Source organism: Rhinatrema bivittatum, chromosome 1 (genome assembly GCF_901001135.1).
Source record: "Rhinatrema bivittatum chromosome 1, aRhiBiv1.1, whole genome shotgun sequence".
NCBI classification, from domain to species: domain Eukaryota; kingdom Metazoa; phylum Chordata; class Amphibia; order Gymnophiona; family Rhinatrematidae; genus Rhinatrema; species Rhinatrema bivittatum.
Genome location: NC_042615.1, coordinates 651,587,538 through 651,604,681, shown reverse-complemented (window position 1 = coordinate 651,604,681; position 17,144 = coordinate 651,587,538). Strand labels below are relative to the sequence as shown.

Here is a 17,144-nt window from a genome sequence, read left to right as displayed (position 1 = left end):
CCGCTCTACATATTTCCTCGGGTGACACCTGATGACATTCCGCCCAGGAAGCAGCTTGAGATCGAGTAGAGTGAACCCGAAGGCCCACAGGCAATGGCCGCCCGCTTAACAAATAAGCAGAATTTATGGACTCCTTTAACTAACGAGCTATCGTGGTTTTAGAAGCCATATTACCCCGACGAGGTCCACTCCAGAGCACAAAGAGATGATCTGACACCCTGAACTCATTGGTAAGTTCCAGGTAGCGGAGCAAAGCTCGGCAAACATCCAACTTCCTCAATTCCTTATAATCGGGGTCCAACCGGTCTTGATCAGAGAAAGCTGGAAGCTCCACTGGCTGATTCAAATGGAAAGATGACACCACCTTGGGAAGAAAGGATGGAACCGTACGCAGGGAAACGCCCGAATCAGAAATCCTCAAAAAGGGTTCCCTACATTACAACGCTTGAAGCTCCGACAATCGGTGAGCTGAGGCAATTGCCACCAAAAAGACTACCTTCAAGGTGAGATCTTTCAAAGTTGCCCTATGCAAAGGTTCAAAGGGTGCCGAACACAAGGCTTTAAGAACCAAATTCAAGTTCCAAGACAGACAAGGTTCCCGTACAGGCGGTCTCAAATGCTTCACACCTCGTAAAAACCGGGAGACATCCGGATGCGCCGCTAGGCTCAGCCCATGTATGGTACCACGCAAGGAGCCAATTGCGGCCAACTGTACTCATAAGGAACTCCAGGACAAGCCCTTTGATAAACCACACTGAAGGAAACTCAAGACGTCTGAGACTCCCGCCTGGGTAAACAACACCCCTGGCAAGACACCAAGCATCAAAAACCTTCCAGATCCTGACATAAGACAAGTAAGTGGAGACCTTACAGGACTGCAACATTGTAGATACCACCGCATCCTAATACCCCCTGGGACTTCAGACGTTTCCTCTCAAAAGCCATGCCGCTAGACAAAAGCATTCGACCTGATTGAAATAAACCGGACCCTGATGGAGAAGGTCTGGCAGATCCGGAAATCTCAGGAGACTGTCGATCGCCAGATTGATCAGATCCGCGAACCATGGATGCCTCGGCCACTCAGGAGCGATGAGAATTACCTCTGAGAGATGCACTTGTATTCTGCGAAGAGTTCGGCCGATGAATAGCCAAGGAGGAAACACCTGCAGGAGGACATCCACTGGCCAGGGGAGAACCAGAGCGTCCACGCCCTCCGCACATGGTTCCCTGTGGCAGGCAAAGAAGCGTGGCGCCTTGGTGTTCCTGAATGTCGCCATCAGATCCACACAGGGTGTTCCCCAACGAGCACAAATGCGATGAAAGGCGTCATCCGTAAGCTCCCATTCTCCGGGATCTATGCAATGTCGACTGAGGAAGCCCGCTCGAACGTTGTCGACCCTGCCCAAGAGATCAGCAACTGAGCTTCCAACGCTACTGGTTGACTCCTTGTTCCTCCCTGCCAGTTGATATAAACCACCATGGTCGCATTGTTGGAGAGGATACATACCGACTTGCCTCAGAGAATCGGAAGAAACGCCTGCAGAGCCAACCTCACCGCTCTGGTCTCTAGGCGATTGATGGACCACCGAGCCTCCTGCGAGGACCACCTGCCCTACACTGACATCCACTGACAAACCGCTCCCCAGCCATAAAGGCTGGCATCTGTGATGACCACCGTCCAATCTAGAATTACCAAAGGCACTCCCCGCCTTAAGTTGTCCGGGTTGAGCCACCAGGCCAGACTGGAGCAAGCGTATCCTGTCAGGGGCAACAGAAGATGAAACTGTTCTGAAACTGGGTTCCAGTGGGAGAGTAACGCATATTGCAAAGGCCTCATATCAGCGAAAGACCAAGGAACTAATTCCAAAGTTGATGTCCTGGAACCTAGCACCTGTAAATAATCCAAAACTATTGGAGGAGACTTGGCTAGCAAGGCCCGAACCTGACCTTGAAGTTTGATCACACGCTCTTCCGTGAGGGATACCGTGCCCTGACGAGTGTCGAACAAAGCTCCCAAAAACTCCAGGGACTGTGAGGGAGTCAGTTGACTTTTGGACAGGTTGACTACCCATCCAAGGTTTCGTAGCAACTGTAGCACCCGATGGACCGCTTCCTGACTTTGCTCGGATCAGCCAAGATATCCTTCCTTGCGGAGCTGTGCTGCCACCACTACCATATCATCTTGGTGAAGGTTCTAGGTGCCGTGGCCAGACCGAACGGAAGTGCCTGGAACTGATAGTGATGCCCCAGAATGGAGAAACGTAGAAAATGCTGATGATCTGCTCGGATGCAGATATGTAGATAGGCTTCGGTGAGATCCAGAGATGCCAGAAATTCCCCTCGTCTCACCGAAGCAATGACTGATCTTAGCGTTTCCATCCAGAATAGAGGAATCTGCAGACATTGTTGACCCACTTGAGATCTAGAATGGGTCGAAAAGTTCCTTCTTTCTTGGGGACCATGAAATAAATGGAGTACCGGCCCTTTCGAAGCTCCTCCGATGGCACCGGAATGATGGCTCCAATTTCGAGCAGCCGCTGCAGAGTTTCTTGAACCGCTCCGCGCTTTGGTGCCTGGGAGCAGGGAGAGACCAGAAACTGCTGGCGGGGCATACGTGCAAAATCTAATGCGTAACCGTGTCTTATCACAGAGAGGACCCACTGATCCAACGTTATTTTGGCCCACTCCTCGTAGAACAGCGTTAGTCTGCCGCCCACTACTGGGACCGAGGAATGAGCCGGCTGCCCATCATTGTGAGGTCTTTCCACCTGGCGCACCCTCGCCGGAGCCAGGTCTACCAAAACGCCGCCCCCAAAAGGACGGAGTGTAGGACTGCTGTCTACTGGCATTGTGACAAAAAGGAAGAAACTGATCCTCTGGAAGTCCGGGTCTGTCGACCTCCACGAAAACAAGACATGGAGGGGAAAGCTCCTCTCGACTTAGACTTATCTTCTGGTAGGCGATGCCCCTTATTCTCGCCTAAGGACTGGACTAGGTCCTCCAGCTCCTTGCCGAAAAGGAGCTTACCTTTAAATGGCAAGGAACCTAGCTGAGCCTTCCATGACACGTCCGCAGCCCAGTTCCGGAACCACAAAAGACTCCGAGCAGACACCGCCGACACCATGGTTCTGGCAGGCGTGCGAAGCAAATCATAAAAGGCATCCGCACTGTAGGCAATGACAGCCTCCAGACATCCCGCCTGTAGGGCTTCTTCCTGGGATAAGGACTCGCTGGCAAGGAGCTGCTGGACCCAACGGAAATCTGCACGCAACGAAAAATTACTATATATCGCTGCCCGAATCCCCAGGGCAGAGACTTCAAATATCTTTTTAAGCTGGACTTCCAGCTTACGATCCTGTAGGTCCTTCAGGGCTCTGCCCCCTGTAACCGAAATGGTGTTTTTTTTTGTGACTACCGTCACAGCTGAATCCACCTTAGGAACCCTCAAAAGTTCCAAGGCCTCCTCAGGTAAGGGATAAAGCTTATCAATGGCCTTAGCCACCTTCCATCCCAAGTCTGGAGTGTCCCACTCCTTAAAAAGTAAATCCATGGCTGAAAAATGGAAAGGGAAGGCTGTAGGAGACCCCCAGAGCCCCAACACCACAGGGTCCGTAGCGCCAAGCTGAGAATCCTCTTGAGGGAGCTGAATGCCTAGCTCCCCCAGAATAGCAGGTATAAGAGGTCCTAGCTCATCCCTGTGAAAAGGCTGGATCACCTTTGGATCATCACCATCTGGCCTGTGGGCTCCACGTAGTCCTCCCTGTGGCCTCTCGGAGTCTCCCTCCACCCCCCTCGGGAGATGAGAGGGCAAGTCCCCATCGACCTTATCCTCCGATTCCGAAGACGAATCAGAATCAGTCTCCAGGGTTCTTAAGGGCTTCGGCCGCTGCTCTAGCAAGGAATTTGCTTCCTGCGGAGCCCAAGCCCGCTTAGGAGGCCGGGGCTGGGAATCCGGAATGAGAAGCCTCTTTCTTCCCACCTTCCGGGCCTTAAAGGCCTTATGCATGAGAAGAACAAATTCTGAGGAGAATGACGAATCCGAAGAAGTGTCTTCCGCCTCCCCTACAGCAGTATCTGCAGTCTAAGATCTGCTCTCTTCCGCGACCCTGTCCCCCTCAGGAATTCTGCGCTGCGGGGATACAAATTGGGAGGAAGATCCTCCTCTCCATGTGCAGCCTGTGCTGCCGAACCCATGGGCGTGAAGGGAGGCAAAATGGCGCCCAACGACTGAGCCGCCGACCTCGGGGGACCCAAAATGGCGTCCGGACCTGCACTGCCGAAAAACGGAGCAGGAATTGTCCCCGGCAGCTCTCCAAACACACCCATCACCGTCTGGACCCGAAGAACTACCCCCTTCGGGGCTGCAGAGGATCCCTCTCCCCCGGAGACACACGCGGTGCACAGGCTGTCTCTGGACAGCCACGTGCGCGCCGCAGGCCTGACACGCAGCATGGAGACCAAATAAAAAGACTCCTCACGCCCCAAAAACACGGCGAAAGGGCGGATAACCACCCCCACCCCCCCCCCTGCAATCGGAGTAACCCTGGAGAACAGCCGCGCCAAAAAAACAAAGGACAGTAAAATGTTTTGGGGGGGGGGGCGTTTCCCCCCCAAGTACCTGTCTGGCGCCTCTGAGTCCTGAACCTTCTGGGGGGAGTGAGCCGGGCTCCCTGGTATCACCCCCAGTAGTATGAGTGTTGTTTGAAGGGTCCTCAACCCACAACAGCTACAGCCTCTGGAACCAGGGGGGGAATAGTCCCCTCAGGACCTCACAACCCCCTGGGAGGCAGGAGACCTCGACCTGCAGGAACACACTGCGGTCTATCTCCTGCAAAGAAAAACCTGTCCCTGTCTGATTACTTTTGTCTAACCCTAACTAAACAGCTAGGCCCTAACTCAAACTGTAGGTTTGGCACCTCCTCCAGCTGCTGGAGACAGAAGAATACTGCCAGACTGTAGGTGGCACCAGCCCAGATAAGGCGGAATTTGTTGCTAAACTTCTGTCTCCATCTGCTAGAGTGGGGGCAAAACCCAGGAGTCTGGACTGATCCGGGTACGTACAAGGAACATGCATTTGCATGTTGCAGGAGCTATTAGTTTTTGGGGGGGGGGGGGGGCGGGTGTTGGACGCGCATTTTCGACACGCTATTACCCCTTACTGTATAAGGGGTAAAGCTAGCACGTCTCCTGAGGCAATGGAGAGTAAAATGACTTGCCCAATGTCACAAGGAGCGACAGTGGGAACCCTGGTCTCCCCAGTTCATAGCCCACTGCTCTAACCTTGTGGGTAGTTTGTGTTGCCTCTTCCCTCATTAGGCTCTCGCCACTCAGGGTCTATTTTGGCGCATTGCTTTCTGCTCCCTCTGGACTGGAATCTCTTGGAAGAGTCAAGCACCAGTCACATAATACAAATAGCTACTGTTCTTCAGCTTTCAGGATCACTACAGCCTTGCCTGGCTTCACTTCTGGGAGGCTGGCAGTTTCTCAATTCACTAACATTGTTCTCTCTGGTGAGTTACCTTCGCTCTCTCTCCATTTGGGTCATCTATGCTGCAATCTCCTGTACTTCAGCGATCAACTGTAGCCATTTAATTCTGCCTTCCTCTCTCTGGGCACGTTCAGCATGTGGGAGTGGATTCGCTGGCTCCACTAGTCTGACTGGCCTTTTCATTTCCCAGAACTACAGTTTCAGGTTCTCCCTCTGCACAGGATCTCGAGACTGAGGAACTCCCACTATGCAGAAGTATGTGGTACTTCTTCCTTCTTTCTCCTGCACTGCAGTACATCCACTGGATCCAGTGCAGGTTTTTGGTAGTACTGCCCAGGCCTCTGGTAGTGACAATCTCCACAGGGGCCACCCCTTGTTTCTGCACTTACTAGCACTTTCACCTTCTGCCTGGGCCACAGTTGTAAAACAGACAGCCCAAGTAACGCAGGCACTTGTTGCTAATATGCTCTCTCTTCAAAGCCTTATCTCTCAGGCTTCCACACACAGGCAGGAATACACACCAACCCACCTACATTCATAGGCTCACACACAAGGCTTCATCTTCAGGTACCACCACACCCCTTCTTCAGCCATCATGGGATGGGGATCCCACAGCAGCAGTCTCCCTCATTGGCCACTGTGGAACAAGAACTGCAATAGCCATCCTGAAGGCCTCTTTTTCTGGTGTTGGATGGCCCTAATTGCATGAGCCTGAGCCCTAAGTGGGTGGGAGACTTCTAATATACTGACAATGCAATTTGTAGAGAAGTTTCCTAAGTTTCTATATGCTTTCTGTTAATTACTTAACAAAATAATGCAATATTTAACATTTTTACTTTTCTACGATTTTAATATTTATAGATGTTATGGACCAACAGCCCAAGCAATGCCGGGCAGTCTTCACTAGGTATGTGAAATTAAAAAAAAATATATACCAGTGAAGTTGTCCCTGAAAGGAGGAGAAATAACTACTTACAAGATAATCTCCTTTTCTCTAGTAAGGGCAGGTCAATCCCCATGAATGGGTTATATACCTCTGCCAACAGATTGATACTGAGCAAAAGCTGGCATCAGCGCCATATAGTCCCACCCCAACATCAGCCCGCCAGTATTCTATGGAAAAGCCAAACTGTGGACAAAACTGATTATACTTGAACATTACTATTAACAATCAACCATTCACGTTTTCCCACATCAACAGAAACAATGAGCTCAATCAAAAGAAGGAACATATTTAGCAAACTAAGGGCTAGACAAGCCACTTACAGGTTTTCAATGAAGAGCAGGAATCACTCTGCATAGCTTGCCCAAAGAAAGGCAAACCAAAAAATAAATCAGCAGCAGCTGATGGTAGGTCGGGGACTGACCTGCCCTTATCTAGAAGAAAGACCATTATCAATTAAGTAGTATTTGTTGTGATCGTGGACCCTTGGGCCAGCTGAGACTGTAGATGGTATACTGTGGGAACCCACAGGAAGCATCAAAGCCGGGAGGTGGTGCTGAAGATACTCCGGAGAAGACTTCACCACTGGAAGTCTGCGGTCTCACCAGGAGGAGCCCATAGGAACCTGGACCTCTGGGACTTAGGTGGGACCCTATGCGACCAAGGATCCGGGCAGCAGCTGAAGAGATGGACGATGAGGCCGGATGATCCCAGGAGGCTGGAAGGATCTTCACCCTCGGAAGCTCAAAGCTCACGGCTCACCCGGGAGAAGCCCGTGAGAGCCCGAGCCGCTGGGACTTAGGAGAATCCTCTGGGCCAGCAAGTACCGGATACCTGAGGTGGTGGAAGAGGCTGAAGAAGGAGTCCAAGAACGAAGCCGGGTCAGAAGCCCGAAGCCAAAGCCAGGGGCAGAAGCTGGAATCAGAGTCATAGGATGGAGCCGGGTCGGAAGCCAGAAGTCAAACCAAAACCAGGGTTGGAAGCTGAAGACGTAGTCAGGAGACGAAGCCGGGTCAGAAGTCTGAAGAGAAGATCCAAGATCCGAACGCAGCAACTAGTAACTCAGGGGACTGAGTGAACCTCGTTGCAAGGCCCTGTCCTAGTGAAGCTGCAGGGTTTAAATACCCTGCAGCGTCTGACGTCATCCGTGGCGTCCTCTTTGATTTTCCCGCGCTGGCCCCTTTAAAGCTTCAGCCCCCAGGCACGCACGCACCTAGGGGCGGGGCCAAGCGCATCGGGTCGGCATCGTCTCCCTCGCACAGGAAGAGCCGTGGCAGGCTGCAGATCGGGCCTACGCGGCCGAAGAGGAGTCCGTGCGGGCCGGGCCTGAGGTAGGAGGAGGGACCGGGGCATGGCCTGGTCCCGTAACAGTAATTTCCCCTTCATCAGCGTTCGGGCAGGTCAATCCCCATAAGAGGGATTACCAAAGCTAATCTTGAAAAGGGTGGGAGGCTGCCAGTGGTCCAGCCAATATCGCTCACACATGCGTCCTCCCTAGTCCTAACATCCAAGCGGTAATGCTTGAAGGTGGTGTGTAAATATGATCATTTCGCCACTCGGCAAATTTCAGCAGGCGACAACAAAATGTTCTGCCCACAATACCATCTGAGCCCTCGTGGAATATGGTCTAATATGTTTCGGTAAGGTAACCTCAGCAGCCACATAGGCTGCCGAAATGACTTCCTTAAACCAGCAGGCAATCATTGCCCGCTTTACCAGTGCTCCAAACTTACCTCCACCATAAAGCACCAACAGGCAATCCGACTTTTGAACAGCTTTAGTCATCTCCACGTGCCCCAATAAATGACGCTCGACATCCAGGGAACACAAAAGACCGTATTCAGCTTTATTCTCTGTCCCGGTCCAAGGTGGGCATAGAAATGGACTGATTCAAATGAAACTCTGAAACCACACTGGGCAAAAAAGAGAGAGCACAGTCCGAAATTAAACCACACCTGGAGTCATATGGAGAAAAAGCTCATGGCAGGAAAGAGCCTGCAGCTCAGACACCAGAAGTGCTGAACAGATTGCTAACAGAAAAATTGTCTTCAAGACAAGCAGCCACAAGGAAAGAGTACACAGTGGTCGAAAGATCGGGCCTGCAGAGGCATTGAAGCTGCAACGAGAGGTGCCCCTGCAAGAAACGGGACATATCCGGATGGGAAGACAAAGGCCCTCCCATTGACTTTCCCCCTTTAACAAGCCAGGGCTGCAGCTCGAACCTTCAAAGTGTTAAGGATCAAACCCTTAAGCAAGTCTACCTGTAAAAGTTTCAAAATCAAAGGAATATCCACCTTGAGAAGTTAAGTACCTCACTCAGAATACCATGCCTCAAAGACCCTCCAAACTCTAACATAGGCTAGAGAAATAGAAAATTTCCGGGCCCAAAGAAGAATGGAAATTACCGCAGGCAAAAAACCCCGCTTCAACAACCAAGTCCTTTCAAAGGCCAAACCGTAAGACAGAATCAACCCAAATTCTCTTGCAGAAAGGGCCCCTGATGTAAAAGATCTGAGACTATAACCTGAGGGGAATGCCCACCAGAAGTCTCTGGAGATTGGCATACCACGGCCTTCGAGCCCAATCCAGAGTCACTAAAAGTACAATGTTGATTTGACTTGCAATCTTCTGGACCAGCCTGCCCTATCAGACACCAAGGTGGAAATGCATACACAGAAGTGTGCCACATGACCACTTCTGAACAAAAGCATTGATGCCCATCGCTTTTCTTTCCCACCTACCACTGAAGAAGCGTGGAACCTTTGCGCTGTTGAAAGTCACCAACAGGTCTAGATCCTGTAGGGCCCAGTGGTTCAGGAGGAGCTGAAAGACCTCATCCATGAGTTCCTATTCACCTAGGTACAAGTTTCTCCTGCTGAGGAAATCGGCTCGGATATTGTCTTTCCGGCAAAATGAAAGGCAGAAAAACCTCATCCGTGAGCTCCTATTCTCCTAGGTCCAAGTTTCTCCTGTGGAAGAAATCGGCTCTGATATTGTCCTTTCCTTCAATATGAAAGGCAGATATGCTTAGGAGATGCTGCTCTGCCCACACCATGAGCACAACTATCTCCTCAAACTTATTGACTCTTGATTCCACCCTGATGACTAATGTAAGCCACCGTCATCACATTGTCGGACATTACCCGGACCACCTGAGCCTCTAGCCACTCGGCGAACAGCAAGCATGCCAACTGACCCACTCATGCCTCCAGTCTGTTGATGTTCCACTGCTGCTCTGCTGCATTCCAGCGCCCTTGTGCCACAAACTCCTGACAGTGACCCCCAGCCCTGGAGGCTCGCATTTGTTGTGAGTACCAACCAATCTGGTGTCATCAGGGAAATTCCCTTCCTGAGATGATCTGCATTAATCACCAGTCCAACTGGGATATCGCCTCTAACGGAAGGAGCAGCCTCACCACATAGTTCTGCGACTGCAGTCACCATCAGAAGAGCAACACACGCTGAAGAGATCACATATGTGCCCTTGCCCATGGAACCACTTCTAATGCAGCAGCAATCAATCCCAGGACCTGTAGATAAGACCACACAGTCAGGCGAACAGTGTTCCACAGGGATTGAACTCACAGAATCAAAGTTTGGATTTGAGACTCTGGCAGAAATAATCTGCTGTGCCTTGTATCAAACCAAACCCTGGGATACTCCAGGGTCTGAGACAGCTGCAAATTGCTCTTGGTTGGGTGGTGAATTTGGCCTAGTTCCTATAGCAAGGAAACCACTCTGCAGGAAGCACGAAGACATTCTTCCACTGTCTTGGCTCGAATCCTGAAGTCGTCCAGATAGGGGTTAAGTAGAATGCCCTCCTTGTGAAGGGCCACCACTACCACCACCACGACTTTGGAAAACGTCCTTGGTGCTGTGATTAGTCCGAAAGGCAAGACCTGAAACTGGTAATGATGATTCAAGATAGCAAATTGGAGGAATTGCTGATGTTCCTGCTGGATGAAAATATGCAGATACGCCTCCATCAGATCCAGACACACGAGGTACTCCACTGCTTGAACAGCCATTATGACAGAGTGCATACATGACTCGTAAATGTCAGTTGATGCCCTGGAGATCCAGTATGGGCCGTAACGAACCATTCCTTCTTGGGCATGACAAAATTAATGAGTAATGGCCCATATTTCGCTGCGATTTGGGAACAGGAATCACCGCTTTCAGATTCAATAGCCATTGTAATGTTGCTTACACTTCTACACACTTCTGAGGGGAGTTGCATGTAGACACTATGAAGGCATCTGGAAGAAAGCAAAGAAATTCTAGAGCATACTTGTCCTGAATCACTTCCAGAACCCATTGATCTGAAGCAATCTGGACTTTCCTGTGATAAAAATGGGATAGGCGACCACATATCTCCAGCACCAGACAGGTAAGCCTCTGGAGCCCACAGCCTTTCGAGGTCCTCGGGGGGGAAAAAGGACAGAGACCTGCAGAAGGGACCTCTGGGAAGAACCTCCCCTATAAGGCCAAAAACGTCAGTAGTCTCGAGAGCAGCCACTCGCCCGAAAAGACTGGTCAACAGGTTTCTTGTCCTCTGGAAATTGAGGGTCCTGGATCTCTCCCCATTTACATGCCATTATTTCCAATTCACTGCCAAACAAAAGCAAGCCTTTGAAGGGCAGCTTGGTAAGACTGAGCTTTGAAATAGTATCCATAGACCAGTTGCGCAGCCATAGCTGCCGTCTGGCCACAATAACTGAAATGGCTCCTCTGGCGGTTGTGCGAACCAAGTCACAGCCCACATCAGCTAAGAAGGTGGCCCCTGGTTCTACCATAGGTCCAAGATCGGACCCCGTGCCACCAAATTTTTGACAAAAACAAAAAGGCAGCTCAAACTACCAAGGCGCAACAAGAAGCAATTTGCAAGTTCATTGTCAGTGGCTCAAAGGCTTGCTTTAGGAAAGCCTCAATCCTCCTATTACTGAGTATTCTTCAGTATCACACCTTCCTCTATCGGAATAGTGGTATGTTTCATGACAGATCACACCAAGGCACCTACCACCCTAGGGAAATGCAATTGCTCTCTGGCCTGCAGATCCAAGGGGTATAAACCCGCCAAGATGTGCCCCACTTTAAAAGTCACCTTTGGTGAACTCCATTCTAGATCAATCAAGTTCTGGATTGCATCAATGGGCAAGAAACAAGAAGTCTTGTGCACGGTACCCAAAATAAGATCCTTCTTCTGCATCGCCAAAGGAGTCAGGCCCAGCCACTTCGAGGGTCTTCAAGGTCAGAGATCAAACCCGGCATCTCATCTCCATTAAAAAAAACAGAGAAGAGTTCTATATGGCTCCAAATCTGGGGGAATGTCCACTTTCTCACAGGAGATCCACCACAATCATTGTATCATCATGATCTACCTGTATTCGAGCTTTTTCAGATCACACTGTGCCACGGTGCTTGACTGCGGAGAAGCACTCGGAGAACACGGAACTACATTAGTAGGTACTGCCGATTCAGAAGACCGGCCCTGTAGAAATGTCTGCAATTCCTGGAAGAATTCTACTCAGGAAAAGGAGGATGAGTCCATTCCAGGCCCCATAGGCTCGAACCTGACATCTTGAGACGTAGTGACCCCTGAGGGCTCAGCCAGAAGATCAGTCAAGGGAGGGGATACCCCTGCCGTGTCTCCCTCGGTCCCACTCCCCTCATACCAAGATGGACCATTGAAGGCAAAATCAGGAGGTAAATCTCTGCGAGAATCCAGGCAGTGCTGACACAGGCTTAAAGAAAGCTCCAGCTGAATGGCCCCGATGTGGCATGCAGCACAGATAGGTATTTAGGCTTCTTCGCCGCAGGTGCCATGACTGTAAGCATGCAGACTGATAAAGGCTCGCATCTAGATTACCCACGCATATAACTGGACACCAGGTAATGTCACTAGATGCCTAAGCTGGATGCACAAGATGTGTATACAGAAGGAATAATGCCCAAACTGGATGCACAGATGAGCATGGACGTACACCAATGGCCAGCAGCAAAAAACATGCAAAACTACCTCAAAGCCTACCACATGCCAAAATGGGAGAAGCCTAGGAGCAGGTCCTAGTCAAACAGCTGCTCAACCCACTGTGCCTGCACTACCTCCTTACTTCACAGAACTCCCCAGACATGAGCGGGACAGCCGAACATGATGAAAACAGACCCTTTTCTTCTGCTTTCTTCCTTTTTGCTGTTTATTTTTCTTTTTAAAGTAAACTTACCTCAGCTCAGCCCTCCCTGGCTGAGAGCAGGAATGGGTCCCAGCTACAGGGGGAGAGGGCGAAAGCCTTCACTGCCAAGCCTCTCATGGCCTGCAACCGCTAATTCGAATTTAGGTCCACACCACTCAAAGCTACTGAACTAAAGGCACTCTACCGAGGGAGGGACTTCACAGTATCACCTCAGGAGGCAAGCGGTGCCATATAGACATCTCGACTTCCAGATATCTCCTTTCCAACTTTTTTTTTTTTTTTTTTTAATACTCACAGCAGGCAATCCCCCGAAGGGAAATGCATGTCCACCATCTGCTGAAGATGGAAATTACTGGTGCGTGATGTCAGGGCGGGACTATATGGCCATGATGTCATCTTTTGCTCAGTCTCCATCTGCTAGCAGAGGTGCATAATCCATTTGTGGGGATTGACCTGCCTGAATGCTGAGGAATTTTTGTTTCTCTGTCCTCATCTATAGGTAGGACAGTATAAGTCAATGTTTTCCAACGCTCTCCTGGAGGTACACCTAGCCAGTCAAGCTTGCAAATCTATTTCACGCATTTTCATGTGGCAATCCTGAAATCCTGACTGGCTAGGTATACATCCATAAGAGGGCATGAAAATACTGGTAAAAACCCATGTGCCTGGACTACTCTAGCAGAATAAGAAAAGAACTGTTGTAAGAAAAATGTTGTGCTGCAGCAAGAATAATTTTACCCACAGGAAAATCCAGTCTGGATTCTGGTAAAAAGCACTGTTGTTTTCAAGTGACAGGCACTTTCATTAACAAGTCAATCCATCTGTGAATTTTTACACTAGAAAAGCAGTGAACCAGAATGTACATTTGAAAACAAACAAAAAAAAAAAACAAACACAAAAACTTACTTCCAAAAGAAAAATAAGCCCTACAATAATACCTTTAAGGGCAGGCACATAGTGTTCCGACTTCTTTATAATTTGCTGGTATTCGGCTACAGCTTCTTTGTATTTTCCCAGGATCTGCTTGATAGCTGCAATCTTATAAATCCCATATATTGACTCTGGATTCAGCTCACTGGCTTTTGTGAAGGATTTCAGTGCAGTTGTATAGCCACCTCTGCTCAGGTATGCCTCTCCTAAACACTCCCAGCAGTTGGCATCCTTAGGGTCCGCCCTTAGAGCTGCCTGAAAGCTGAATATTTATGTTAAAAATGCATGAGAAGCAAATCTCTATCAATTTGGGTTAAAATCACGTCTGGCTTGATGACACTGTCACTTAGGCTATAATTTAAATTTAATTCGGTTGCCCTTGTTTTCTACAGATTTTAATTACCCCAATATTGACTGGATAAATGTATCATCGGGACATGCTAGAGAGATAAGACTCCTGGATGGAATAAATGACAGTTTTATGGAGCAATTGATTCAGGAACCAACGAGAGAGGGAGCAAGTTTAGATTAATTCTCAGTGGAGCACAGGATTTGGTGAGAGAGGTAACGGTGGTAGGGCCGGTTGATAATAGTGATCATATGATCAAATCTGAATTAATGACTGGAAAGGGGACAGTAAGCAAATCCACAGTTCTCATGCTAAACTTTCAAAAGGGAAGCTTTGATAAAATGAGAAAAATAGTTAGAAAAAAAACTGAAAGGAGTAGCTACAAAGGTAAAATGTGTGCAAGAGGCATGGTCATTGTTAAAAAAAATACCATCCTAGAAGCACAATCCAGATGTATTCCACACATTAAGAAAGGTGGAAGGAGGGCAAAACGATTACCGGGATGGAAAATTGGGCATCCAAATGGCAGATTAAATTTAATGTGGATAAGTGCAAGGTGATCCATATAGGGAAAAATAACCCATGCTATAGTTACACAATGTTAGGTTCCATATTAGGAGCTACCACCCAAGAAAGAGATCTAGGCGTCATAGTGGATAACACATTGAAATAGTCTGTTCAGTGTGCTGCGGCAGTCAAAAAAAGCAAACAGAATGTTGGGAATTATTAAGAAAGGGAATGGTGAGTAAAACGGAAAATATTATAATGCCTCTGTATTGCTCCATGGTGAGACCACATAATTTTGGTCGCTGCATCTCAAAAAATATTGTTGTGATGGAGAAGGTACAGAGAAGGGTGACCAAAATGATAGAGAGGATGGAACAGCTCCCCTATGAGGAAAGTCTAAAGAGGTTAGGACTGGTGAACTTGGAGAAGAGACAGCTGAGGGAGGGATATGATAGATGTGTTTAAATTCATGAGAGGTCTAGAACAGGTAAACGTGAATCGGTTATTTATTCTTTCGGATAACAGAAGGATTAGGGGGCACTGCATGAAGTTAGCATGTGGCACATTTAAAACTAAATCAGAGAAAGTTCTTTTCACTCAACGCACAATTAAACTCTGTAATTTGTTGCCAGAGGATGTGGTTAGTGCAGTTAGTGTAGCTGGGTTTAAAAAAGGATTGGATAAGTTCTTGGAGAAGTCCATTACCCGCTATTAAGTTGACTTAGAAAATAGCTACTGCTATTACTAGCAACAGTAACATGGGATAGACTAAGTTTGTTGGAACTTGCCAGGTTCTTATGGCCTAGATTGGCCACTGTTGGAGACAGGATGCTGGACTTGATGGACCCTTGGTCTGACCCAGTATGGCATGTTTTTATATTCTTAATCCACTCCGACGTAACTTGTCGGGGAGAAGCCACCACGAGAGACCAGCCCGAGCCGGTTCTGTAAGGGGCAGAGGCAGATGGAAAAGTTCAGACTTCAGATCCCAACGGGACAACAAGGCTGACTGCAGAGGCTGCATATGCGCAAAAAACCATGGGACCAACTCCAGGGTGGAAGCCATAGAACTGAGTACTTGCAAGTAATCCCAGACTTTCGGCAACCGCTTGACCAGAAGCGCTCAGATCTGAGATTGCAATTTGGAAATTCTCTGCTTGGTAGGAGAAACTTTCCCTATCGCCATTTCGAACAAGGCTCCCAGAAACTCCAGTCTCTGGGAAGGAATTAGGTGACTCTTGGCAAAATTGATTATCCATCTCAAAGACCTCAGGCGATGGAGGACGGCATCCACAGCTGCTTGGCACAGAGGCGCTGACTTCGCTCGAATTAGCCAGTCAGCCAGGTAGGGGTGGACTAAGATCCCTTCTCGCCAAAGAACTGCCGCCACCACAACCATGACCTTGGTAAAGGTTCTGGGGGCAGTCACTAGTCTGAAGGGTAGAGCACAAAACTGTAAATGCTGCCCCCGAATCATGAACCGCAGATACAGTTGGTGATCGTGCCGGATTCTGATGTGTAAGTATGCTTCCGTCAAATCCAGAGACACTAAAAACTCCCCTTTTGTACTGAAGTGATAACAGACCAAAGTGTCTCCATGCAGAAGTGTGGAACTTTCAATGCCTCTTTCACCTTCTTCAAATTGAGGATGAGATGGAACATGCCCTCCTTTTTTTGAGACAATGAAATAGATGGAGTATCGACCTGTTCCCCTCTCGCCTGAAGGCACTAGAACAATGGTTCCTAGCTCGAAGAGACTGCATACAGTGTCTCGCACTGTATGCAGTCTCTTCGAGCTCGTACGAACACGGGGAGACCAAAAACCGGGGCCTTGGAGGGGGGGGGGCGGGTCGATCAAATTCTAAAGCGTAACTTTGTCTTCTCAAACTTAAGACCCACTGGTCTGATGTGATTTTGGCCCACTCCTTGTAAAAAAGAGCCAGCCAGCCAGCCCCCTATTACTGTAACTGAGGAGTGAACTGGCCTCACATCATTGAGAGGATTTAACTCCTCCAGATCCTCGAGACGTGCCTTCTCTGCTTGATCTGCGCCCGCGAAAGGACTGATTCTAGGACTGCTGGTGACCGGCGCCTTGCCTCGCGGAGGACCCCGACAATCTTGACACCCTGAATTTACGATTCCCTCGTAAACTACAGCAAGCGGGGAAGGCGGGCCTAGACTTCAGCTTGTCCTCAGGCAGCCTATGGACCTTATTCTCTCCAAGGGATTTGATCATGTCCTCCAGCTCCTTTCCAAAGAGGAAGCCTCCCTTAAAAGGGAGAGAACCCAGCTGTGACTTAGAGGAAATGTCCGCCGACCAATTCCTCAGCCAGAGGAGTCTGCAAGGGGAAACTGCTGCCACAATGGCTCTGGAAGAAGTTCTGAGAAAGTCATAAAGGGCATTCGTACTGTAGGCCACTGCTGCCTCCAACCGGCCAGCCTGTGCTGACTCAAGAGACAAGGACTTATCTGATGAAAGCTGGTGAACCCAGCAAAGGCTAGCTCTCAACATAAAACTATAGAACATAGCAGCTCGCGCCCCCAGAGTCGAAACCTCAAATATCATCTTGAGATGCACCTCCAATTTCTATCCTGAAGGTCCTTGAGTGCAGTCACCCCAGTGACCGGAATGGTTGTCTTCTTAGAACCACCGAAATGTCAGTGTCCACCTTGGGCACCTTGAGAAGATCCAGAGCCTCTTCCAGCAGCAGATACAACTTGTCCATAGCCAGA

The 17,144-nt window shown here is 49.2% G+C and overlaps 1 protein-coding gene across 2 annotated transcripts in view; it reads right to left on the bottom strand.

Moving 5' to 3' along the window:
* The window catches only part of TTC37 (tetratricopeptide repeat domain 37), a 539,154-nt gene that overhangs the window by 360,699 nt on the left and 161,311 nt on the right, over window positions 1–17,144 (bottom strand). For both annotated transcript variants that reach the window (XM_029573103.1, XM_029573110.1), the window contains exon 17: window positions 13,564–13,817. In XM_029573103.1, the coding sequence (XP_029428963.1) occupies window positions 13,564–13,817 (254 nt within the window). The remainder of the gene's footprint in view (window positions 1–13,563; window positions 13,818–17,144) is intronic.